This window comes from Aythya marila, assembly GCF_965140915.1.
Source record: "Aythya marila genome assembly, chromosome: 14".
NCBI classification, from domain to species: domain Eukaryota; kingdom Metazoa; phylum Chordata; class Aves; order Anseriformes; family Anatidae; genus Aythya; species Aythya marila.
Window position 1 is genome coordinate 2,396,061 of NC_139055.1, and position 26,582 is coordinate 2,422,642.

The window sequence follows — 26,582 nt, forward strand, 5'->3', positions numbered from 1 at the left end:
AATAAAACAAACTTTTATTAATTTAATAGGGAGAGTGAAATAAATCGATAATAAACCAGTGATAGGTACAAAGGGAGGAAACAGGATGAATACAGCTTTTGACAAATATATTTAGTAATTAAGACAAAAGTCATTGATGCACAAGCAGTCACTCTCAGTTTTACACTTACACTCCTTCGCATGAAGGAGCACAGCTGCACAGGCAAGCTCTCCCTAGCTCTCCCTCCTCTTCCCCTCCTTGTGTGACAACCCAACACTGAGCTCTGGCCATGACAGCAGACAACATACAAAGGGGGAAGGTGCCCAAGCTGCTTTCAATGTCAATTTTGAATCACTGTTTTTAGAGGAACAGAGGCTAACAGCTGCTTCGGTCTTGCTGTCGGCCAGCTGGCTACCCTAACAAGCCCCTGATACTGATACAACCTGCTGTACCTCCTGGAGTGTTTCCTTACCTAATGAAACAGTGAGTTACTTGGAATACTGCTTCCTCTGTCACACACAGGAAGCATCCTCTCCTTGGGCTGGCAAGGACACCTAGTGGTCGTCTAGGATCTCACTGCCACGCTAGATCTGCTAAGAATTAGATGTCAGTTTCTGCTAAAAACCTGACCGTCATTCTGCCTTATTTCTCACTCCATGGCAATACAAGCGTTTACTGACCACCTCCTGCACATAGGTGCAAGCAAAGAAACAGGACGCAGGAAGACAGAAAACATTGGAATGACATGACTCAGATTTTACCTGACCTTGGCTGCCTTGTAGTGACAAGTTAAAAGAAAGCAGACATTCAAGACAGCTGCAGAAATTTTGTGTAGGAAAGCTATGGTGCAACATTTTTTAAAGCTCCTCTTCTGGGTGGATATATTGATATTAGAGAAGAACTACAGCGAGAGCTACAGTGAGAGAGAAAAGTCATGTAAAGGCTTTAAAGCTCAGAAAAGTATAGTTTTGAAACCACACCCTGAAACAGCTGGAAACTGAATGCTTCAGTCTCGCTTCCCTTCACTCCTGGTTGTCTCAGCAGGCAGCCGCAGCAGGAGGCAGGAGAAAGCCCCAGCTCCTGGGCTCATGATGCAAACACCACCAGGCTCAGGCGGCTGCACCTCCCGTCCACGCTCAGGGGCTCTCTGGGGAAGGAGGATCCTTCTCCACTGGTGCTGCAAATGTACCTGCAAGTCTTTTTTAACAAACTTGGCATAAAGGATGTGGACAGACAGATGGTTTTGCTCCGTGGTGTCAATTAATTTCACCTTATTTTCTCAAATATATAGGAAGCAACATAAGATTTTAGCTTTTGTTTGTTTGTTTGCATGTTTCCATGAGCTAAATTGAAAACATCTCTGCATTTAAGCATTAAAAACACTGGTGGAGAAGTAAGTATCTACATGCATTAGATTTTTTCAGGCAACATAAATTGAAAGAAACAAGATTTCTGAACTATAAAGAAATGAGATAAAGGCTTCTCTCTCAAATAAATGCCAAGCAAAGTCAAGTTAGCCAGTGCTGTAAAGACAACCAGCTACAGAGTTCACATAAGCCATTCGCTACACCAGCAACAGTTGAAATAAGTCTCGCTTGAGAATTTTAACTCTGTAGACAGTAGGAAGAAACAATTTTGTGCCCTTGCAGATAGATATTCATGACCTAATTCATATTGTATCTGTGCTGAACTCTTACAGCAGCTCCTAAGCAGAACTGAGAGGCACAGCAGCTTGTTCACCGTGCTGCTGAGAAGGAAGTCCTTGGCCCTTGTATCCAACATTTGTGATGAAGAAAAAAATTATCAATCTGTAGTGCCTTATGTAGCAATGTACTGACAGCATTTGTTGCCCTCATTTGACAGTTTCAGTCCTGTTTACCAAATTAAAAATAAATAAATATATATATTAAAAAAAAAAAAAAAGCTTACTTTCAGCATTTAAATATTATTTTGTTGTGTTCACATGGTAAAAACTTGACCAGTTGTCCAACTGCTGCAGAGTTTAGAAGAATTTGCTTCTCCTTAGGGAAAGATAAGGTCTTCAGAGAAGTGACTATGAGAAGCACGTAGATAATGGCACAGTCTGGCACACACAGAACTCCAATGTTTACTTTCATTCTCTCCTGAACATACTGAACCACCTGTGTAAGTCATCTTATCTTCCTGTCACCTCTTATCTGATAAGAAAGTAAAGGAAAGAAAAGCTACCATCTGTAAGGACTCTGAACATAGAACGTACATGGAAGAAATTTTTGTGACAGAGAAAGACTACTGTAAGACAGGAAGAGTATCAGTGCAGAAAAACGTTAAAGTGCAAGAAAACCCCAGAGATGTGCTGCAGGGTTTGATGGCTAACAACAAGCACTGCCTACACACTGCTCAGACATAGACATGCTGCACCTGGAGCACTGCACAGACACGTTGGGGGAGGCCCGCACTTGGCAGCACAGCACAGCAAAATGCAGAGCACAGCGGACTAACAACAGCCACCCGGGGGAGGGAAGTCTTTGACGCTTATGTCAGCTTCCAATTTCAAATGATCTGAGAACTAAGGCAAAGCGTCTCTTTTCCATAGCAAAGCAATAAATCATACTGCTTAGCTATATTTAGCAGGATGGCAGTTCATATCATGCAGTCAGATCTGCATCTGCGTGCACTCTGTTCACATAAGACTTGCTACTATATCGCTTCCTCTGGAATAAGGATTTTATCAGATCACATAGCCCAGGTTAAAAACCTATTACTTTGCACTTCCAAGTGCAGAATGCCAAAACACCAAGGAAGGAATATAAGTAACTGTATGCCTTAATGTATACAGGCAACAGTAATTGAAGGGAAACGACTTCTGAACCAAAAAGCAATGAGAGAGTTGCCCAAAGAACAACATAGAGCATGGTAAGTTCAATGCACACTTAGAAAAATCCCTTGAAGGAGTAGGTTACCTTTTAAAGAAGCATGAGTGGCAGATAGAAAGCATTTGTTAATAAATAAAAAAAAAAGTGTTTTGATACAGATGTTACTCAGACGTGCCTAGGTTTTAGAAGCTGTTTTGTTATGTGGGTAAGCAGTTCTGTTGTTGTAACTAACCACGAAGTCCTGCAGATACAGCTTTGTGCAGCACTGTGGTATGGCATGGCATGTGATGACATGATTTCTAACAGCATTTTTATCTCAGTATGAAGAAGCACTGCAGTTACAGTAGCTGTTCCAAATTCCTCTTCACATGAATTACTTGCATTGTATAACAACAAGGATGCCACCTATCAATTAACAAAGGTTCCAAAGCTTATCTCAGAACAACAGACAGACTAATCTCAGGTTGAAGTAAAAAGTGTGGTTCAACACTCAATTGCAAACATTTTTACTTCAAAGGAGCATGCAAGAAGTATATCAGATCTTCACATGTCCTGAGCAAGAAGGCAGAATCAAGAATCAGCATGTCCCCCTGCCAGGCTTCCCTTCAAACTGTATTCTCTGAAGAGCAATAAAAAGGCTCAAACAAAATAGGAAAAGCACTTATCAGCCCCTGGAACCAAGGAAAGAGACCAACAGCAGCACTAGGTCCCTTGGCTATCTGACAGGCATATCAAGAGATGAAACTGAAACCTGTATCATTTTAAGCCTTATGACATATAAGATTTTAGCATAACTTAGATCCACGTTCTAACAAATGGGATCCTGAAGTTAAATAAATCGAATTATACTGTAGTCCCCTCTCAAGTGTCCCAAACTGATAAATGGCCTGCAGAAGTATATAACTTTCCTGAATGAGTAGAGGAAAAAAAAAAAAAAAAGTCTTTGTTGTCATCATTTGGGAAGACTAAATTTGTATTGCACTTCTGGGAAGAATATTGCTTCATCTTTTTCCAAATGTTTCCAAAACAGCCACACACAGTGCTCTCATTTGCATTTAGCCAATGTTTCTAAATAGTGAAAAGTAAACATAGCTCTCATTACTGAACAAAAATCTCTTGCAACTAATCTTTTTTTTTTTCCACAGTCTGCGTTAAGGAGAAAGTAATTTCACAGCATTAATCCAAGACACACAGAGATAATGAAAACAATTGTAATTTCCTGCAGCTGTAATGCAAAGACCTACCTCCCAGAGTAAATCCACCACATCATTCATTTCAGGTAGCAGGGGCCAGAACTTATACATGCCAGATTGCAGTTCGTCCTTACTGGGATGCAACTGTATAAGGCATGCCCATGACTAACAGAAACACCCTGCTGTGAACAACAGCTGTATTAGTATCACATTGGTCAGCTCATCTGTTTTATGTGAGTAAATGCATTTATTTATTTTTTATGATTGCTAAACAGAAAACATTGAGCTACAGGGGAGGGCAAAGCATTGCCAAGAACAGGTGTTGACTGTTTGAAATTTGCCACAATTAGAAGTGGGGAAAAAAAAAAAAAGGCAGAAAGCAATTCAGAATAAAAGAAACATCTTTGGAAACAAAAGATGCAGAGAAAGACCCTGATTTGTGTGTTCAGTTGTATCAGGAGGGCTAGCTAGGAGGGGTGGCAGAAAAGCTGACTAAAGGTTAGATTTGTCATTCAGCTTCCTTTTTAAAAAAAATAAATAACAGACAAGCAGATAGACTTCACTGAAGAAAAGATAGCTACCCTTTTCTCAGGGTAGCTATCGCTAGGCCAGTCACAAGTGGTGTCCCTCAGGGGTCAGTGCTTGGGTCTGGTGCTCTTCAATATCTTTGTCAATGACACAGGTGACAGAATCGAGTGCACCCTCAGCAAGTTTGCAGATGACACCAAGCTGAAAGGTGCAGTCAATACAATAGAGGAAAGGTATGCCATCCAGAGGGACATGGACAGGCTGGAGAAGTGGGACCGTGAGAACTTAATGAGGTTCAACAAGGCCAAGTGCAAGGTGTTGCACTTGGGCTGGGGCAATCCCAGGTATTTGTATAGACTGGGAGAAGAAGAAGAATAGAGCTTTGAGTAGAAGCTCTTCAATATTAAGCAATTCCATTTACTTGTCCTAAAGGCAGTTCTTAAGTGGAGTATGTTCTGCTCTGAATATTGTTAAACAATTTGAGGTGTTTTTCAGCAATAACACGCCTTTTCCAGGTAACACTACCACGTCTTAACAGGGAATTCTAAAAAAAAAAAAAAAAAAAAAAAAGTTATGCAAGTTATACAGCACATGACTGGCTACCCACAGCAAGAATTGTATCTTCCACGGGCTCTACTCTCACTTCAACTTCACCTCAGTAATTCCTGGCTGTTCCCTCAGCAGAAAGCCGATGGTTATCCCACTCAACCAGACAAATATAAACAAAGGGAAGGGAGTGGGAGTGTATTTTGAAAGGGACCACCTGAAGCTTGCCACTTCAGGCTGCTTTAAGCAAAAGGCTAAGGGAGTCTGGTCTCTCAGTTAATTTTGACTTATCGCAGAGATGCCAACGTAAATATTTCCACACCACAAACAAAGCGCAGCCGCCTCAGGAACGAGCCGGGACTTGCCGCGGCTCGGGGCGCCCGGCACGGGAAGGCGGCGAGGACGGAGCGCCGGGCGCTGCCCAGCCCCGCTCGGCGGGGAGCGGGGGCGGTAGCACCTGGGGAGACCCCGCCCTCCATCTTGCGAGGCCTCGCCCGCCAGCTTGTGGCACACCACCAGAGGGCGCCGCCCGGCTCAAGAGGCGCCCCGCCCCTCCAGCCGTGCGCGCTCGCTGATTGGGCTGCGTGTCCGGCCCTCCGCGCGCAGCCCCGCCCCCTGCCCGGCGGAGCGCAGCGGGGCGGTGGGCGCAGCCGCATGGCGCGCTGGGGGCCGTGCCTGCGGGTGGGCGCCGCGCCGCGCTAATCCGCGCCGCTCGGGGCGGGCGGCAGCAGCTCGGGCCCTTTCTGTGGCAGACGGGAGCGGCGAGGCGGGGGGCAAGGTAGGGGCGCGGGCTGGGCGCCGGGAGGGCCCTGTGAGGAGGGGGGGGACGGGGACGGGCCCGGGCTTGTCCCGCGGAGCCGGCGCCTGCGCGGCGCGGGCACCCGGCGGCTGCTGCCCCGCTGAGGGGTGCGGGGAGCGCCGGGGGGTCGGGGTCGCAAGACGCCTGTTGGGGGCCGGCAGGGCCCGGGCGGGCTGAGGGGGCCCCCAGCGCCGCGGGGTTAGCTGTTGGACGCGCTGACGGCTGTTTTTCCTCGCAGATGATTGAAACGCTCGTGAGTACTGAAGCGCAGGAGCTGCTGTACCAGCTGACGGCCCTGCTGGAGCAGGAGCTGAGGTGTCAGCCCAAGGCCTCTGGCCTGAGACTCATCGAAGCTGCCCACGATAATGGCCTCCGAATGACTGCCCGCCTGCGAGACTTTGAAGTGAAAGATCTCCTCAGCTTAACTCAGTTCTTCGGTTTCCACGCTGAGACGTTTTCACTAGCTGTGAATTTCTTAGATAGGTTCTTGTCAAAAATGAAGGTATGGTGTTTTAAGGTATAAGCTCCCAGGTATCAGCTTTTGTTTGTTGCAACTTTGCTCCTGGTATAAGTTAGCATGTCTTGCTTTCAGCTGGCTAAAGGTTAAGCTGCTTCCATATATACTGATTGCAGAAGAGATTAAAAAAAATGGCTTTTGCTGTTTAGATTTTAGCAGTAAGAAAGCTGTTTCCTCTGATGAAGAAAAGGAAGAAGGCATCTGTTCCAACTTGAGGATGCCCTTAGGCTTGGAAATGCAGGCGGTGTTAATGGGTTAGATCAAGACAAACTGTCTTGCCTGTTGCACTTATACAAGAACATCTTAAATTACTTTTTATTTTACTGCTGTTAAAACCTACCAGTGAGCCTCATGTATATCAAGAGTCTTGATGCTGTTCAGCATTTATTACTCTGGTAAAATGAGTATTCAGCTAGCACTCCATTCTACTGCATGTATGTGGCATGCTGACAGGTTGTTAATCGTCCAATGAACCAGGATTACTACTGTTGTACTGGGTCAAGAAAAAATGCTTGTTTTACTTGAATGTTAGTACACCTGTTAAAAAAAAATAGAGCATAATACTTCTGAATTCAAGATCTGTTTAAAAAAAATAACTGTAACGAGTTTATGTATATAGAAAAGGATAAAGAAAAATGCTGGGATATGCCAATATGTACAACACTGTAGGTCATAAAAGCTTCTGATTAGGCTATTATGGAACCTCATTAAGAAACTAGTTCTCAGTCAAAATATATTTTTCTGCAATGTTGTTCTTCAGATGAATGAAGCAGAATTTGTTGCTTGTAAAGGTCTCTTCATTTGGTTAAAGATTAAAATGTATGTGGATAAAAAAGTCTAATTGCTTAAGCATTTAAAAACACCCATAATATTTTCTTGTTGGTGATTCTACTTTGGTGCTTAGGTGTTGAAATTACTGATCAAAAATGTCCCTCTTTGAAAGTAATGAGTCAAATTGACTTCTCTTTAGGTACAGCCTAAACACGTAGGCTGTGTTGGACTCAGCTGCTTCTACTTGGCTGTGAAAGCAACAGAGGAAGAGAGAAATGTTCCTTTAGCCACTGACTTGATTCGAATAAGCCAGTATAGGTTCACTGTTTCTGATCTGATGAGAATGGAGAAAATCGTATTGGAGAAGCTGTCTTGGAAAGTCAAAGCTACAACGGCCTTTCAGTTTCTACAACTATATCATTCACTCATTCATGAGAATTTAAGCTGTGAAAGGTAAAATAGCTAAAACTTACTTTGCTACGACTGCAGATGATCAGGAAGCCTATGTAGAAGAATAACCAGGGAATATTACTCAAGCAATTGGCCTTTTGATAATCGTAAAAAATAAAAAAGTAAACCCAACCCTCTTATTGGTAAATACATGAGTATCTGTGGTGTAATGCTATTTTAACTTTAAACGTTGTGTAAAGTGATGTAAAGAGTGTTGCTCTCTAAGCCCCAAAACAAGCCTGTTCATCAATGATGGTATAAAAAATTTGTACTTACGCTGCACTAAGTAGAGCTTCATTGCAAAGATTTCAAAATCTGATTTCAGAAAGAAGTTCAGTTTGCTAGCTAGCCTTAAAAGTCCTTGTTGCCCAGCCTATTTTGATGATAGAATTCTCTCCAGTGTAACACAAGGTTTATTTTTGACATTATGACTGCCAAAACTGAGCACCTGTTTGACTGAAACTCTAGATCTTGTGGTACAAAAGAGGCCCTTCTTTATCTAAAGAATGTTCTCACCGCTTCTCAGTTTCCAGAGTGGTACTGTCTTGATCAAGTTTGTGTTCCTGTGCAACACTGACTTACTTGTTTTCCTTATAGGAAAAAATACCTTAATTTTGAGAGACTTGAGACGCAGCTTAAGGCATGTCACTGCAGAATCATGTTTTCTAAAGCCAAGGTAAACGTCTTAAAAGCACATAGAAAATAAGACTACTGAAGCTTAAAAAAATCACAGTTCAAAAATGTCACATTTCCTCTTCTGTCTTCTTCAGCCTTCTGTCTTGGCATTGTCTATTATGGCACTAGAGATAGAAGAACAAAAACTACTGGAGTTGACAGAGGCATTGGAATTTCTGCAGCTGCATTCCAAGGTATGTATGGATATTGTTTTACAGGATGTAAATGCATGCTGGGGATAACTCACTGACGAAAGGGGAGGTCTGTTGGCATACTGGTTTCTCTCTTTTTATTCTTTTCCTTCTGCCATCTGGCTTGGAATCTTTTGCTTCCTATCTTAGGTGGAGCAGCTAAAAATGAACATATAAAATAAGGATTTAATGAGTTACTGACATGGGATTCTGTCTTGCTATTTAGATAAACAACAGAGAGCTGACCTTCTGGAAGGAATTGGTGTTAAAGTGCCTTACAGAATATTCCTCGAGCAAGTGTTCGAAACCAAACGTCCAGAAATTAAAATGGATTGTGTCTGGGCGTACAGCACGGCAGCTTAAACATAGCTATTACAGAATAACACACCTTCCTACAATTCCAGAGACCAGCTCATAATAGGTAATTTTTTTTTTATTTATTTAATAAGTAAAATTCCAGCTCATAAATGTAAAATCAGCTTCTGATAATATAGAAGTGCTTAGCTGTTAACTACCTCAAAATTTCCTATTCTGTATAGGTAGGGAAATGTGTAACTGAATCATAGTAGGCCTGTCATGTAGAGGCTGGTCTGTTCTCGTGTTCGTGCTTGAGCCAGTGGTGTACCTTAAGAAGTGGTGACCTCATATATGAATACTGTAGAAGGAATTGATCCTTTGGTGTGCTGTGGGAGCAGAGATGTGTTCTACAGACATTGGGACCTCATTCAAACTAAAATATGGAGTAAAACTGGTAAAAAAGCAGAGCAAAAATTTAGCTTGCTTCTATCATAAAAAGGAATCTGCTAAGAGTAAACAGTTGCCTATTAGAATCTGTCTCTTGCAATAGTTCACTGAAACCAGATAAAATGAGGACAGTTGCATACAGTTTTATTTGTATAACTGTCTGTTTAGTAAAATCTAAAAGCTGTAATTCAGTTATGCATGCTGCAGTTTATTAACTGTGGAAATCATGAACTAATTCCTTATCTAGGCTTTAATTCCAAGGGCTGCATATCTTATTTAACAGCTGTATTGCTGCTGTCTTGCTGTGTTCAAGTCTGATGCTTTATTTGGTTCTTGTAGAGAGAGTCCTTGAGTTGACTGTCTTTTGTGTTTGTTTGTTTGTACAGGAATACAATAAAATGAGAGAACCATCCTGTGACCTAGTTCACAGGCAGATGAAGATTTGAGAAACCAAGTCTGAAACATGATTTTAATAATGAAGAACCCAACTCATGGAAATACATAACACTTCAGACTAAAAATCCTTGCAGCAAATACGTTTGTTTCCATTATGATTACAACAATATTCAGTGTCAGTTTTTGGTCTTATTAGACCATTTGCTATCCAAACAGTGAAAAACCACAATACTGATAGAAGGAATTTAACACCTTATAGTTTGTAGAGCAGCTTGTGTAGTCTAACTCTGTTTTACTATAAGTGCAGGTGCCCGGTGGTGTATTAAATTCAAAAAAAAAAAAAAAAATCAATCTGCTTCACTTTCTGAAGATTACAGGACATTAGGAAAACATGTGCAGTGGCACAGTGCTGTAGTCTCAGGCAAACTAAAGACCATCTTGCTCAATATCGATGAGAATAGGAAATGCTTGTCAGTCCACCTGACGTGCTGGTTTGGCTGTCATGTGTCCATGTGTTCCTACAGGGCAGGGTACTGACCTTTAACATAGACAAATTAAAAACAAAGCTCTACAATAACTGCTGAGCTGGTCGAGTACCTGGAGCAGGACGAAGGGGAGAAACTTGATTTCATTGCCTTGTAAAAGATAGTCATTAACACTGCAATGATAGTATCAGTGTTTTGTAAGAGGTGTAGTTTGCTGAGATTATGAAGGATAGAGAGAGCATAGAAACTGAATGGTACGTAAGAAGGCTGGAGAGAAACCACTGAGTTACTTGCCCCCAATCTGCCATTAGTCTTGTGAGGTTTTGCTATACAAGAGGTAAATGCTGATGCTGAACAGATGGATTTTACAGGCACAGTAGGAACAGGGCTGTAGTCCCATAATGGCCTGTAAGTAGGAACAATTAAGGTGAGAAACAACTGAAGATTGTTTCAACTCTCATCTGTTTAACAATTAGCTTTGTGAAACACAGCTGCTCTGTTTTTTTTTTTCCTGAAGACCGTGACAGTACTTGAGGCATATCTTGCTTTTGGTGCTAACAAGAAAGTGAATAGTAAGAATGTGTTATTGGATGTAAGATGGATAGAGGTGTTGGGGGAATGTTGCTAATTACCTCTTGAGTTCTGTGTCACTGTGGAGCAGAGGCTGTTAGGGGTAGGCTGGTAATAACTGCCATGTAAACGGTTTTAGGGGAAAATGAGCAGTCTGAATGTTCTGAATATAGTGTGGGCTTAAATGCTAGCCTACCAAATCTGTCCCCTTAATGGTAATAGCTAATGCATAAACCATTTTTAGCATATCTTAAACTAATTAAATTCTTCACAAAATACTTCATACCAAAGCTCTGTACTAGACAAATCAAGCTTTCTCATGAACTCGTGGGAATGATTGCACTGCATAGCATTTAATGGAGTTTTCCATCTGCCAGTGCTCTCTGTGCATTGTGCTGGCCTCTGAAAAGCATACATGTGACTCAGATAAAGGGGTGGGCAGCTTACTGGGAGAGATGGACAAAGATGCAGTGTGCAATTCTACTGGTATTGTCATGTGTCAAGATATGTACCTTTCAATTAAATGTTGAAATGCAGTTAACCAAGCAACTTTGTTCCAATTTGTTATAAAGCATCATTGTGGGAAGGCTATTAAGTGGCTTATACCTAAATACTACCTGAGAAATGTCTGTACAAGAGGTAAGTAAGGATATTTTTAAGAGGTTGAGGCCACAGGGGAAGGGCTAGGGAAGAAACGAGAAAAATCTCAACATCTTTGGTAATGTTACATCAACTTGCTGACATGATTGCTTTAACACCTTTGAGACATGAAAGCAGTTACACAAATGAGTTTACAAGTAGTTTACACTGTTCAAATGTGACTTCATCTTTCCTTGTTAAGCTAGTACTGCGTATTGCCTGCTTCTACATATTGCAGTAAATGCAGCACTTCTTTAAGAGAATGTGGGCTTTCAAAGCCCAAGATTTCATTTCCTGGACTCATCTGAGAATTCCAGTTTGATTAGACATAAGTTTAGCTATACATTTCTGTACCCAACACACTCACGGGGAGTAGCTGTGATAAACAAAGCTAAAGCTCTGGCATTATTCTGTGCTTATCCTTAAAGCAGAGCCATGAAAAAAATAGCTGTAGGCTGTTCTGCTGCACAGTGCTCACTTACGTAACAAGGCAGCACTTCAATGAGTGCGCAAGATGATTCCCTAGAGAGTGGGTTTATCTCATTTCTGTATCACACACCCAGATTTACGCATCTGTCATGCCTGTTACTGTGTCTAAGAAGGGATGGAAGTGCCCAGTGAGACTTGACATGAGACACAACCCACCATTTGAAGTCCTGAATGCAGGTTTAGCCATTAGGAAAAGGCCTAAAATAACTTGCCATTTTTTCCTCTTCATCTAGGTGATTCCAAAACTTGCAGTGGACGAGAGAAGTAGCTATCCAGCTAGTTTAAACCTGTCCTCTTAAAATAATTTAAAGCTGTGATGGCTTACTGTGTAAGCCAGTTTAACTGTTGTCATGTGTAATACTTGCACTGGGTAGTACTTTGGCACTTGTAGCAGTCTCATTTGTGCCTGTACCATCCAACTTCTGATCTACAATTGTGGCAAAGATACACTTAATACCAACCTATACCTACTTTTGTACACTATGGTAAGCTCTCTAAAACCTTACCATGGCATTTGGACCTACACTACTATCCTGGTTTCAGTTAGGACAGAGTTGATTTTCTTCCTAGTAGCTGGTAGGGTGCTATGTTTTGGATTAGGATGAGAAGAGTGCTGATAACCTGCTGGCGTTTTAATTGTTGCAGAGCAGTGCTTACACCAAGCCAAGGATGTTTCAGCTTCTCACTCTGTCCTGCCAACGGGCAGGCTGGGGGTGCAGTAAGAGCTGGGAGGGGACAGACCCAGGACAGCTGACCCAAACTAGCCAAAGGGATATTCCATCCCATCTGGGGTCATGCTGAACAGTATATAGGGGTGGCTAGCTGGGGTGGGGGAGCCGCCTGCTCGGGGTTAGGCTGGGCATCGGTCAGCGGGTGGTGAGCAATTGCATTGTGCATCACTTGTTTCGTACACAGTAGTAGTAGTAGTACTGTTATTATTATTACCGTTATTTTCCTGTCTTTATCTCAACCCACAGGCTTCACTTTCCCGTTTCTTTCTCCCATCCCAGAGAGGGAGGGGGGATGGTGAGCAAATGGCTGTGTGGTGTTTAGCTGCCGGCCGGGTTAAACCACAACAGTCCCTTTGGTGCCCAACATGGGGCTCAAAGGGTTGAGATAACAACAGATCTGACCAGAGTGTGTTAAACTAAAATTGGTATAAGTATTAGACCTGCTTAATAGTTGCTAGTCATAATGCTGATTGCTTTAATCTCAAGTCTGCTGCACCTGTTTCATGCATTGAGTATTATAGCACGTTACTTTCCATATGTGCTCTCTATCATGTTGTTTATTCTTTCCGGGCCCTGGTTTAAGATCATTATGGTACTGTGCATTGTAACAGTGGCTTATGAGACAATGAAATTTCTGGTCAAGACTCTAACTTGGTATTTGTACTCAGCACTGTTGTCAACTCTATACTTTGGAAACAGTATCTCAGAAACTATTAGCAATTATACCTATTGCCTTTTTTCATCAGGGAGCCAATCTGTGGAGGGGAAAGAGGAAGATATCTTTTCTTACTTGTTCACTCTCCCTTTCTCCTTCACCACTCTCTTATCCTCCAAGCTTGTTACAATAGTTCTCCAAGATACTGAATATTCTTGGGATACTCAGACCAGCATGTTCTTGTTATGTCTCCTGAATGCGCTTCAGGTTTTGTTTGAAGTTAAACAACTACTTAGGAATCTCATCCAGAGGTCTGTCCGGAGGCAGGAGAGTTGTGAGTGGCAGGGAGTGTGGGAGGATATGGGCAGGTTTCTAGAGCAGTGGGCACCTCCAGCGTTTTGGAAATTCACCCCTGAACAACTGCGAAATCCTAAAAAACTGGTAGGATGCTTGAAAAAAGGGTGTCATGACTCCGGCAGTTCCAAAGAGACACAAATCACTGTAACGTGCTGGGGTCTGGCCCATGGCTATTGAGCTGCAATTGATACTGCTATCAACCTAGTGACAGACCCTGCGGCCACTCCGACCCCTACGGTGGACTCTGCAGCCGTTCCAGCTCCTGCTCCTGCAGCCACTCCAGCTCCTGTGGCTAGGTCAGAGAAATGAGCTGTAGCAGTGCAAGTTGCCCCCACAGAGAAGGTGAAAAAATGGTATAGAGATTCAGGTCGTTCAGAACGCAGAGAGTCTTCTGTTAAGTCTAGGTATAGAGAAGACGATGCTGGGCCATAAGGGTTTCAGGAGGAGGAAGATGAGGATGCCAAAAAATCAACAGTAACTACCTGAAACCTATACCAGCGTGAGCTACGAGATGTGTGAAAAGATTTTGGTTGTTGCATACATGTAGGTGAGCAGCTTGTCACCTGGCTGCTCCAGTGCTGGGACACTGGAGCCAATTGTGTGGAATTAGACGGCAGGGAAGCCAGGCGGCTGGGATCCCTTGTTAGAGATGCAGGCATTGACAAAACAATTGCAGATGGAGCACAATCTCACAGCCTCTGGAGGCGTCTCCTCTCAGCTGTGAGGGAAAGGTATCCCTTCAAAGAAGAACTTGTAGGTCTAGCAAGCAAGTGAACCACTATGGAGAAGGGAATCCAGTACCTGACGGAATTAGCCGTATGGGAGGTGATTTATGAGGACCCAGACCTCAGACAAACATCCACAGATCCAGATGAAGTCAGGTGTACACGACCCATGTGGCAGAAGTTTGTACGGAGTGCACCATCATCATATGTCAGCTCATTGGCAATAATGGCCTGGAAAGAGGATGAAGAACCCACAGTGGGTGAAGCGGCTAAACAACTCCGGCAGTACGAAGAAAGTCTCTCCTCTTCCTTACAGGCCTGCGTCTCAGCTGTGGAGAAACTTTCTGAAGAGTTCCACCAACTTAAAGAGAATCTATCTTCCTCCCCACCTGTACAAACTGGTCTCTCAGGTATCAGAGGTAAGTGTTCATCCGCACAAGGAAGACGATATGGTGGGTACACACCCTGTGGTTTTACTTACGAGACCATGGAGAGGATATGAGAAAATGGGATGGAAAATCTACCACGACCCTAGAGGCACAGGTATGTGAGTTGCAAAAGAAAACAATCGGGGAAAAAAGAATTCTCTGAAAAGTTTGCTGCTCCAACTTCCAGCAGACAGTCCTTCAAATACAGAAACGAAGAAGATTCTGACCAGCATTAGGGGGGCCCTGCCTCCAGCCAGGGGGAGGATAGGGACAATTGAGTTTCTTGGACTGTGTGGATTTGATGGCCTGGCATGTCAGACATACAGACGTATAAGGTTTTAGTAGACACCAGTACACAATGTACTGTAATGCCATCAAGCTATAAAGGGCCAGAGCCCATCTGTATTTATGGAGTGACAGGGGGATCTCAGCAGTTGACTGTATTGGAGGCTGAAGTGAGTCTGACTGGGAATGAGTGGCAAAAGCACCGCATTGTGACTGGCCCAGATGCTCTGTGTATCCTTGGTATAGACTATCTTAGAAGAGGATATTTCAAGGATCCAAAAGGGTTCCAGTGGGCTTTTGGCATAGCTGCCTTAGAGACAGAAGGCATTAAACAATTATCTACCTTGCCCGGTCTCTCAGAGGACCCCTCTGTTGTGGGGTTGCTGAGGGTCGAAGAACAGCAAGTGCCAATCGCTACCACAACTGTGCACCGGCGGCAATATCGCACTAACCGAGACTCCCTGATTCCCATCCATAAGCTAATTCGTCAACTGGAGAGCCAAGGAGTGATCAGCAAGACTCATTCACCTTTCAATAGTCCCATATGGCCAGTGCGAAAGTGTAATGGTGAGTGAAGACTAACAGTGGACTATTGTGGCCTGAACGAAGTGACGCCACTACTGAGTGCTGCAGTGCCAGACATGCCAGAACTCCAGTGCAAACTGGAATCGAAGGCAGCCAAGTGGTGTGCCACAGTTGATATCGCTAATGCATTTTTCTCCATCCCTCTAGCAGCAGAGTGCAAGCCACAATTTGCCTTCACTTGGAGGGGAGTCCAATATACTTGGAATCGGCTGCCCCAGGGGTGGAAACACAGCCCTACCATTTGCCATGGGCTGATCCAGTCTGTGCTGGAGCAGGGAGAAGCTCCTGAACACCTGCAGTACATCAATGACATTATTGTGTGGGGTGACACAGCAGAGGAACTTTTCAAGAAAGGGAAGAAAATAGTCCAAATCCTTCTGAAAGCCGGTTTTGCCATAAAACAAAATAAAGTCAAAGGACCTGCACGAGAGATCCAGTTTTTAGGAATAAAATGGCAAGATGGATGTCGTCAAATCCCAATGGATGTGATCAACAAAATAACAGCTATGTCTCCACCAACTAACAAAAAAGAAACACAGACTTTCCTAGGTGTTGTGGGGTTTTGGAGAATGCACATTCCAAATTACAGTCTAACTGTAAACCCGCTCTACCAAGTAACCTGTAAGAAGAATGAGTTTGAATGGGGCCCTGAGCAACGACAAGCCTTTGAACAAATCAAGCAGGAAATAGTTCATGCAGTAGCCCTTGGGCCAGTCCGAACAGGATCAGATGTAAAGAATGTGCTCTACACTGCAGACAGGGAGAATGGCACCACCTGGAGCCTCTGGCAGAAAGAACCTGGGGAAACTCAAGGTCGACCCCTGGGGTTTTGGAGTCGGGGATACAGAGGATCTGAGGCCCGCTACACTCAAACTGAAAAGAAGATATTGGCAGCATATGAAGGAGTTCGATCTACTTCGGAGGTGGTCGGTACTGAAGCGCAGCTCCTCCTAGCACCCCGACTGCCGGTACTAGGCTGGATGTTCAAGGGAAGGGTCTCTTCTACGCATCATGCAACCGATGCTACGTGGAGCAAGTGGGTTGTACTGATTACTCAGCAGGCTCTAATAGGAAACCCCAGTCACCCAGGAATATTGGAAGTGATTATGGACTGCCCAGAAGGCAAATACTTTGGGATATCATCAGAGGAGGAGGTGGGCCATGCTGAAGAAGCCCCACTGTACAACCAGTTACCAGAGAATGAGAAGAAATATGCCCTGTTCACTGATGGGTACTGTCATATTGTGGGGAAGCATCGGAGATGGAAGTCTGCTGTATGGAGTCCTATGCAACGAGTTGCAAAAGCTGCTGAGGTAGAAGGTGAATCGAGTCAGTTTGCAGAAGTGAAGGCCATTCAGCTGGCTTCAGATATTGCTGAATGAGAAAAGTGGCCAGTTCTCTCTCTATAGTGTTTCATGGGTGGTACCAAATGCCTTGTGGGGATGGTTACAGCAATGGAAGCAAAACAACTGGCATCTGGGCTGCTGCATTGTGGCAAGATATTGCTACTCGGGTGGAGAACCTGGTTGTAAGGGTATGCCACATAGATACTCATGTGCCCAAAAATTGGGCTACTGAAGAACGTCAAAACAACCAGCAGGTGGATCAGGCTGCTAAGATTGAAGTAGCTCAGGTGGACCTGGATTGGCAGCATAAAGGTGAATTACTTATAGCCCGATGGGCCCATGACACCTCAGGCCATCAAGGTAGAGATGCAACATACAGATGGGCTTGAGATCGAGGGGTGGACCTGACCATGGATGCTGTAGCACAGGTTATTCATGACTGTGAAACGTGCTGCAATCAAGCAAGCCAAACAGTCAAAGCCTCTTCGGTATGGATGACGATGGCCGAAATATAAATATGGAGAAGCCTGGCAGATTGATTACATCACACTCCCTCAAACTCGCAATGGCAAGCGCCACGTACTTACAATGGTGGAAGCAACCACTGGATGGCTGGAAACATATCCTGTGCCTCATGCCACCGCCCAGAACACTATCATGGGCCTTGAAAAGCAAGTCCTATAGCGACATGGTACCCCAGAAAGAATAGAGTAAGAAAATGGGACTCGTTTCCGAAACAACCTTATAGACACTTGGGCCAAAGAGCATGGTATTGAGTGGGTGTATCACATCCCCTATCATGCACCAGCCTCTGGGAAAGTTGAACAATACAATGGACTGTTAAAGACTACGCATGACTTCATTAGATTAAGCAACTAGTCTTCAGATTTCTATTTTTATTTTTAAATCAGAATGGAGACTTCCGTACCAGTCCTACTTAGACTGCATACATTAAGTAAGTACATACATTACTACTGCTTTGAAGATGCTGTCCTGCAGGTGGCCTGCTTTCTTTCAGGGTGGTCAAATAGTGGAACAGGCTTCCTTGAACTGTGGTTGATGCCCTGTGCCTTCCTGTGTTCCAGAGGCATTTGGGCAACGCCCTCAAGAATACGCTTTAACTTTTGGTTAGCCCTGAAGAGGCCAGACAGTTGGACTCGATCTTTGAAGGTCTCTTCCAACTGCACTATCTTATTCCAGGAAAACTCACTTCCAGCTCTCTCCAGATAGTAGCAGCATCATTTCTAACAAAAAAGCTTGGCCAGATGATTATAACCATTTTGCTCATTGATAAAGGGGAAAAAAAAATCCATTAAGCAACTGTCACTTTGCACAGAAATACTGATTCCATAGGTTTGGGGTTTATCTTACACATTAAAACATTGGCCTTGTTTATAATGTAATTATCTAAAATATTTTTTTGTGAAATAACACTCGGGAGTGTGTTACATTAAGGGAAACTCCTTCATTTCTGAATACGCAGTTTTCTCTTCAGAAATATTGGTACGTAATTTAAATAATCAATACTGAAGATCATGGTTTTGGTGCATGTGTCAGAACGCAGTCTGGTTACATTCAATAGGACTGTCTACCAAGTTATCATCTTTTATTTTCTATAAGTCTTTTCTAGGTCTTTTCTGTAGGTCTTTTTTGTAAGTCTTCCAGAGAGCAGTAAGAGAGCAAAGAGGACACAGTGACTGTACCAGTTAGTACTCCAGTGATTCATCAAGACTTTGTCATTTTTTTTACCATATAGTTCACATTCTCCAAGCCATCATCAGGTTGTAGCTACTTCACTCGTGCAGGACTCACAGGAGCACTTCTTTTTTTCCAGGTAGGAAGCGGAATGGTTAAATGATGAAATGCTTCCTGAAAATGTTGCACTTGTCAGCCAGGAAGCCCGTGGCTCTTTTCCTGTAGGGTCCTCTCACTTGCCAGCTCTACATCACGCTAGGTGGAATGCCAGGCTGGACTTCAATTACGATGCCCCAAACAGTACCCATTCATATTAAAAACATTTCTGAGCCAATGTATATACTTTGGTGTTACACTCCTGCTGTGGTTTAACCTGGCAGGCCGCTAAGCACCGCACAGCCATTCGCTCATTCCCTGACCCTCGTGAAAAGATGGGGGAAAAGAACTGGGGAAAAAAAAAAAAAAAAAAAAAAAAAACAGAACTTGTGGGTTGAGACACTTGAATTGGACTTGAAAAGGAGCGAAAACAATAACAACATCAACAATAGCAATAAAATATATACAAAATGAATGATGTACAATGCAATTGCTTACCATCCACCAATTGATACCCAGCCAGGCCCCAAACAACACCTCTCCATCCCTGGCCAAAACCCAAAGTTTTGTTGTTCTGCATGATGCCATATGGAATGGGACATCCCTTGGGCCGGCCTGGGTCTCCTGTTCTGGCTGTGTCCCTTCCCAGCTTTTTTTTTGAGCGTCTGCAGCCTCCTCGCTGGCAGGGCAGCACAAGAAGTTGATGAGTCCTTGGCTCTGTGTAAGCACTGCTCTGTCACAGCTGAAAAACCAGTGTGTTATCAGCAGCATTCTGATCCTAAATCTAGAACACAGAACCACACCAGCTATTTAATTAAATATTTTTCTTGCTTTTCCTGAGAAGGATCTCAAGTATTGTTTTAATAATGACCTCTTTCATAGAAAGTCTAGCAAAGCAAACAGTCTTTCAGATTCCACTACTTTGGACTCCTCACATTTCTATCTACAGGAGTTGTTTATATTTGGGATTTGGAGTTACTTTCCTCCAAAATTAGCAGAAGGAAATTCAGTGGTAATTGCAGGTTTTGTTCCCTTAGTAAGGCTAACTGGAGGTGAAGCTGTAGCAGATGGGAACCCCACTGGAGAAAGTAAAGAAAGTGTGGGAGACAGAGGGATTTGGCCAACCTCTTTTCGGTGGTTTGTGGGGACAGAACAAGGGACAACGGCAACAAAATGGACGACAGGAAGTTCCGCAACAACGTGTGAAAGAACTTCCTCATGGTGAGGGTGACGGAGCGCTGGGACAGGCTGCCTGCGGAGGCTGTGGAGCCTCCTTCTCTGGAGACACTCAAGGCCCGTCTGGACACCTACCTGGGCAACCTGCTCTCGGGAACCTGCTTTGGCAGGGGTTTGGACCCGATGATCTCTTGAGGTCCCTTCCAACCCCCACAATTCTGTGAGTCTGTGACATTCCCTTTCTGAGCCTTCCATAATTAAAGTGGTGTTATTTAATTACTCTCTCCTAACTTTCCGTTAGAAGTCATCATTAGGAAGAGCATCCTCGGTGCATGTGGCATGCAGACATTATCCACTCTTTTGCTCTCTGTGGCTAAGAACCTAGAGAGCTGGTCTGTTGTGGAAAACGATCAAATTGGTGTTGAAACAGTTGCTTCTACTTCCTTTTGAGAGACAAAATACAAATTCAACCCGAGATTTCCCCATTTAAAAATAATACCAAAAAGACAACTGGAACTGGAGAAGTTTTATTATTCAAGCAGGTCAACTCCAGAACAATCAACCTATGAACTAACAGACTGTGAAGCTGTAAGGGGGTGCTGCTATCCCTGCTGTGTCTAGTGGGTCCCATGTGTCTAGTGGGTGCCATTCTGTCGCCTGCAGCTGCCCCGTCTTGGTCGCAGGTGCAGGTCGGGCAGTGTGGGGCTGCCAGGCCCTGCCAGCTGTACGGCTGCAAAATGGCTGCAGCAGAGGCTGCCGCCAGCAAGGCCACTGGAAGGAGTGGGTGACCGAAGGGAGGCAGGGCAGCCGAGGGAGCCTTCGGAGCTCCTGCGTTTGGGCACAGGGCTATCTGGGAAGGTAGGACGTGGTGTGGGGAGGGAGCAGGAGCGGCAGCTGAGGTCTGGCTGCTGCCTGCTAGCAGCAGGGAGGGGTCCAGACGCTGCTGCTTGTCCCTGCCTGCTGCTGCAGCAGGACCTGGCAGGTTGGGAGCAGCTCCCTGCGAGGCTGTAGGGGCACCGCTGGCTTGAGGGGTGGCTTTTGCCCAGTGCCTGGGGACCCCGCGGGTGCCGCTGGCTGTGTGGCTTCTGCTGGAGTTGCTGCTGCCAGCGGGTCCTCCTCATCCATATCGGCATCTCTGCACCCAGGCTGGGCATATAGGCGGCTGCTGGGGCAGCTCTCATCCAGCCCCGCCTGCAGGGCTTTCCTCTTCAGGGCAACTCGTTGCTTGCAGTTCTGGAGCAGGTGGGGAGAATCTCTCTTGAAGCTGGGGTTATAGTAGTAGAGTATCTAAAAAAATGCAAAGGAGAAGTACTTGCTACGTGTTTGGGACTGAGAAACAGCAAGAGACAAGAACTGAGGATTGTAATTGGTAAAGGCAGTCATGGGTTACAAAGATCTATTGGTCAGTTTAAGCCTAAAGCTTAGGCTGACTAAAGCTTAATGATACAGTCCTGATGATACAGTTCTGGTACGCTGCAAATGCCTTAAAATAAATGGACTCATCATAGCCTGCTTTACTTATCTTTGTGTTCCATGGGTTCAAACTCATTGGGTACCACCCAAACGTATTTTATCTGCATGTCTAGTCCTCCGCAAAGCTAGCTCTAAAACACCTGGAAGCAGCCTGAAAACGCAATTAAGATCAGAACATCTACTGTTATCCTCATCTCCTCCATTGCCAAGGCTTATTTTATTGGAACACCCATCTCTCCCACCAGAATATTGTGAGAATTGGTTCACGTGTGGAGCAATGGAGGTACTTCCTACGAGCAGAAAATGCATCCTCTTCTTTCGGAAGATCAGGAAGCAAGGGAGATCTTTGCAGGTCCTGTTGCAGTTTGCTGAATCCATACAGATTAAGCTGACGAATGAAACTTTTCATACTCTCCGTCTCAAAAACTCTCGGAGGTCTTGTCCTTCCCAGCACTTCCACTTTAAACATTTCCTCGTCGATCACAATATAGTTTCCAGAGTGACCCCACCAGATGGCCTTAAATTCCTCACTTTCAGCCAGTTGCCAGAGTTTCTTTGGGAAGCTGAGGGATGAGAAGACGTTGCTGTTGCCAGCGTTCTCCTCAGAAGAATTATGAGGAACGTGTTTGGTCTCACGGTCATCAGTGAGAGCTTGGGGATCTTTTTCTCCCCTTGTGGATGCTGCACGAGCATCACAAGCTGCTCCTTCATCCTGTCCCAGGGGTTCAGGAGAAGGGGAGTCCAAAGCCTCAAACAGCTCGTCTGGAGCAAAACCGTATGACGTGTCTTCTGGAAGTGGCTCCTGTTTAATTTCATTGATCTCGTTGTCACTCGAGTTTCCATCTGCAGCCATTTCTGCGAACGGCTACTTTTGGTCCTGCCAGTCAGCAAGCGAGGCTCAACGGACTGTCTGGGGGTTCTGGTGGGGGAAGCTCAAACATCACCATGACGCCCCAGTGTCATCACGATGATATCACAGTGTGGCTCTGGCCGGAGCAGCCGGAGCAGACATGTTGCTGGTCCTGCAACATAGCTATGGCTGTTTTGACTCAAGAGCCAAGAAGCAAGTAAAGGTATTTAAGGGGATCACTCCTCAGCCGGCCCTTGCTTCCCCTTCCCTGTGTGGTCCCCTGAAGAGCCCCCTTCTGGCCTCCTTGATGTCCCTCTGGGTTCTCCAGCTGGGGAGGGACATCAGTCTCCCAGACAGGCAATGTTAACAGAAGCAAACAGCAATCTCTTCCCAGTTTGTCACCGTTTCTTGCAAATGCTTAGTGACTTCAATAGTGCTGCTTCAGCAAGGTGATGCTCTGCAATGCCAGTGCTCTGCCAGAGGCTGCTCTGTAGGTCCAACTAGAATAAACACTACATAATGCCAGAAACGGAAGATGTGCAACCCCTCGTTTCTTGATTCGCTTCCTATGCTTTGATTTGATTTGATATGTTCGCAATTTCGAAAGCAAGCCAACACCATCAGTGTGTTCTCTTAGCCTTTTAAATCACACCCCTCTCTGCAGAATTCTCTTCATGTACCCTCGCAATGACAGAAAAGACTACAAAAAATGGTTTTCTGCTTGAAAGGTAAAAGCAGTAAGCTATTTCTGTAAAGATTTAATAGAAAGTATAGGCCTTTTCTGAGCCACAACATCAACCAAGAGTTCAATGTCGTACTAATTTCAGAGGCTGATGGGTTCCATCAGTTTAACCGGATAAACTAACCACACCTTTTATCTTATATGAAGATGTTAGTCAACCCACTCAAGTTTTTAGATGCGTGCACAGGTATGTTCTTATCCACTTCCTACAGGCCTGAGCAATAAGCTTCAACAAAAGAAGCCTTCAGTGCCATCCTGTCTGCGTATCACTGAAGTACGCAACACAGATGCCACTTCAAAATCTCTAAGGTCCTGTGCGAACAGCACACCCCGTCTGGAAGAATTTCTAGGGCCTTCTTGCCAACTTTTTCGTATCTTTCACTCACCTGTGCAGCAAACAACAAATATTTCACCTGGCTGTGCATTCGCATTGCTTCTACCTCTTTGTAAAAGGGCCATACAGCATAGACAAATGAAAAAGCTTCCAAGGGAAGCAAACAATCACAAGCTGCAAAAACATACGGTGCTCTTCTCCATACACCTCTGACTAAAAATTCGTTTGGAAGGAAGCAGACTATTCACAGTTCTATGACCAACGGCAGTCTGAACTCAGTCTCCAGAACTGCAGTAACAATAGAGCTTGCATCTGAGACTGATAATCCCAGCCTCAGAAGGTCTTAGGCTAATTCCCGAAGGACTTGATCAAGAAGAAGCAGAAAGTTAGTTCCGTGTCCAGCTTCCTGCTCTTGCATGTGGGAAGCCATCACAAGCATTTTTGCAAGGGTGCTGGACCTTTAAAAGAAGTCACTCATCTTGGTCACTAACATCTCACCTGGATTGTAGCTCCTGGTTTGTCCTGTGCATCCAGTATAAGCTCCCTAATTTAAGATATATCTAAAGATACACTAAATGCATGAAGTAGGAAAAGAAAGCAATACGGATTAACTTAACTGGGTAATTTCTCTAAAAGCCAAAAGTACAAACACCTATGAAAAAAAAATCACAAAGAACCGATCTCCCATGTTGCACCTCCCATGCAACATTCGTCGGACATCCTTGTTATTGGTTCTGTGCTATTTTTACAGTGTGCAGAGGTTTCACTGTCAGTTCTGCAACATGAGAGAAGCCTGGGTTTAGACCTTTAAGCTGAATTCACATATGTGTATCATACGAACAAGATCTCTACATTACAGTTGAATTCTACTCTTTTATCCACTTAGGGACTACACCGTTCCCACCATTTCCCCCTCTTCCCCCCCCTTTTTTTTTTCTTTTCCCAGAGTGTAATAGCAATACTCCATTCTTGAAAAGAACTGGAGCAACTGTCACCTTATGGCAGAGAGTAATGTGCATGACTTCATTAGATTAAGCAACTAGTCTTCAGATTTCTATTTTTATTTTTAAATCAGAATGGAGACTTCCGTACCAGTCCTACTTAGACTGCATACATTAAGTAAGTACATACATTACTACTGCTTTGAAGATGCTGTCCTGCAGGTGGCCTGCTTTCTTTCAGGGTGGTCAAATAGTGGAACAGGCTTCCTTGAACTGTGGTTGATGCCCTGTGCCTTCCTGTGTTCCAGAGGCATTTGGGCAACGCCCTCAAGAATACGCTTTAACTTTTGGTTAGCCCTGAAGAGGCCAGACAGTTGGACTCGATCTTTGAAGGTCTCTTCCAACTGCACTATCTTATTCCAGGAAAACTCACTTCCAGCTCTCTCCAGATAGTAGCAGCATCATTTCTAACAAAAAAGCTTGGCCAGATGATTATAACCATTTTGCTCATTGATAAAGGGGAAAAAAAAATCCATTAAGCAACTGTCACTTTGCACAGAAATACTGATTCCATAGGTTTGGGGTTTATCTTACACATTAAAACATTGGCCTTGTTTATAATGTAATTATCTAAAATATTTTTTTGTGAAATAACACTCGGGAGTGTGTTACATTAAGGGAAACTCCTTCATTTCTGAATACGCAGTTTTCTCTTCAGAAATATTGGTACGTAATTTAAATAATCAATACTGAAGATCATGGTTTTGGTGCATGTGTCAGAACGCAGTCTGGTTACATTCAATAGGACTGTCTACCAAGTTATCATCTTTTATTTTCTATAAGTCTTTTCTAGGTCTTTTCTGTAGGTCTTTTTTGTAAGTCTTCCAGAGAGCAGTAAGAGAGCAAAGAGGACACAGTGACTGTACCAGTTAGTACTCCAGTGATTCATCAAGACTTTGTCATTTTTTTTACCATATAGTTCACATTCTCCAAGCCATCATCAGGTTGTAGCTACTTCACTCGTGCAGGACTCACAGGAGCACTTCTTTTTTTCCAGGTAGGAAGCGGAATGGTTAAATGATGAAATGCTTCCTGAAAATGTTGCACTTGTCAGCCAGGAAGCCCGTGGCTCTTTTCCTGTAGGGTCCTCTCACTTGCCAGCTCTACATCACGCTAGGTGGAATGCCAGGCTGGACTTCAATTACGATGCCCCAAACAGTACCCATTCATATTAAAAACATTTCTGAGCCAATGTATATACTTTGGTGTTACACTCCTGCTGTGGTTTAACCTGGCAGGCCGCTAAGCACCGCACAGCCATTCGCTCATTCCCCGACCCTCGTGAAAAGATGGGGGAAAAGAACTGGGAAAAAAAAAAAAAAAAAAAAAAAAAAAAAAAAAAAAAAAAAAAAAAAAACAGAACTTGTGGGTTGAGACACTTGAATTGGACTTGAAAAGGAGCGAAAACAATAACAACATCAACAATAGCAATAAAATATATACAAAATGAATGATGTACAATGCAATTGCTTACCATCCACCAATTGATACCCAGCCAGGCCCCAAACAACACCTCTCCATCCCTGGCCAAAACCCAAAGTTTTGTTGTTCTGCATGATGCCATATGGAATGGGACATCCCTTGGGCCGGCCTGGGTCTCCTGTTCTGGCTGTGTCCCTTCCCAGCTTTTTTTTTGAGCGTCTGCAGCCTCCTCGCTGGCAGGGCAGCACAAGAAGTTGATGAGTCCTTGGCTCTGTGTAAGCACTGCTCTGTCACAGCTGAAAAACCAGTGTGTTATCAGCAGCATTCTGATCCTAAATCTAGAACACAGAACCACACCAGCTATTTAATTAAATATTTTTCTTGCTTTTCCTGAGAAGGATCTCAAGTATTGTTTTAATAATGACCTCTTTCATAGAAAGTCTAGCAAAGCAAACAGTCTTTCAGATTCCACTACTTTGGACTCCTCACATTTCTATCTACAGGAGTTGTTTATATTTGGGATTTGGAGTTACTTTCCTCCAAAATTAGCAGAAGGAAATTCAGTGGTAATTGCAGGTTTTGTTCCCTTAGTAAGGCTAACTGGAGGTGAAGCTGTAGCAGATGGGAACCCCACTGGAGAAAGTAAAGAAAGTGTGGGAGACAGAGGGATTTGGCCAACCTCTTTTCGGTGGTTTGTGGGGACAGAACAAGGGACAACGGCAACAAAATGGACGACAGGAAGTTCCGCAACAACGTGTGAAAGAACTTCCTCATGGTGAGGGTGACGGAGCGCTGGGACAGGCTGCCTGCGGAGGCTGTGGAGCCTCCTTCTCTGGAGACACTCAAGGCCCGT

The 26,582-nt window shown here is 44.1% G+C and overlaps 1 protein-coding gene across 1 annotated transcript; it reads left to right on the top strand.

The window, feature by feature from the left end:
• The first annotated feature begins 5,709 nt into the window (after window positions 1–5,709).
• Window positions 5,710–11,241, top strand: CCNG1 (cyclin G1). Its single transcript, XM_082771402.1, has 7 exons — window positions 5,710–5,880; window positions 6,140–6,403; window positions 7,389–7,642; window positions 8,237–8,315; window positions 8,410–8,508; window positions 8,732–8,926; window positions 9,636–11,241. The coding sequence occupies exons 2-6, from the start codon at window positions 6,140–6,142 to the stop codon at window positions 8,921–8,923; spliced, it is 888 nt and encodes a 295-aa protein (XP_082627528.1). The 5' UTR covers window positions 5,710–5,880; the 3' UTR covers window positions 8,924–8,926; window positions 9,636–11,241.
• Window positions 11,242–26,582: the final 15,341 nt, after the last annotated feature.

What these genes read in the sequence shown, in the direction of transcription:
- CCNG1 (XM_082771402.1), top strand. Translation starts at nt 6,140, where the DNA reads ATGATTGAAACGCTCGTGAGTACTGAAGCGCAGGAGCTGCTGTACCAG. An exon ending in GGTTCTTGTCAAAAATGAAG is followed by an intron (nt 6,404 to 7,388) that starts GTATGGTGTTTT and finishes ACTTCTCTTTAG; the next exon opens with GTACAGCCTAAACACGTAGG. An exon ending in GAGAATTTAAGCTGTGAAAG is followed by an intron (nt 7,643 to 8,236) that starts GTAAAATAGCTA and finishes TTTTCCTTATAG; the next exon opens with GAAAAAATACCTTAATTTTG.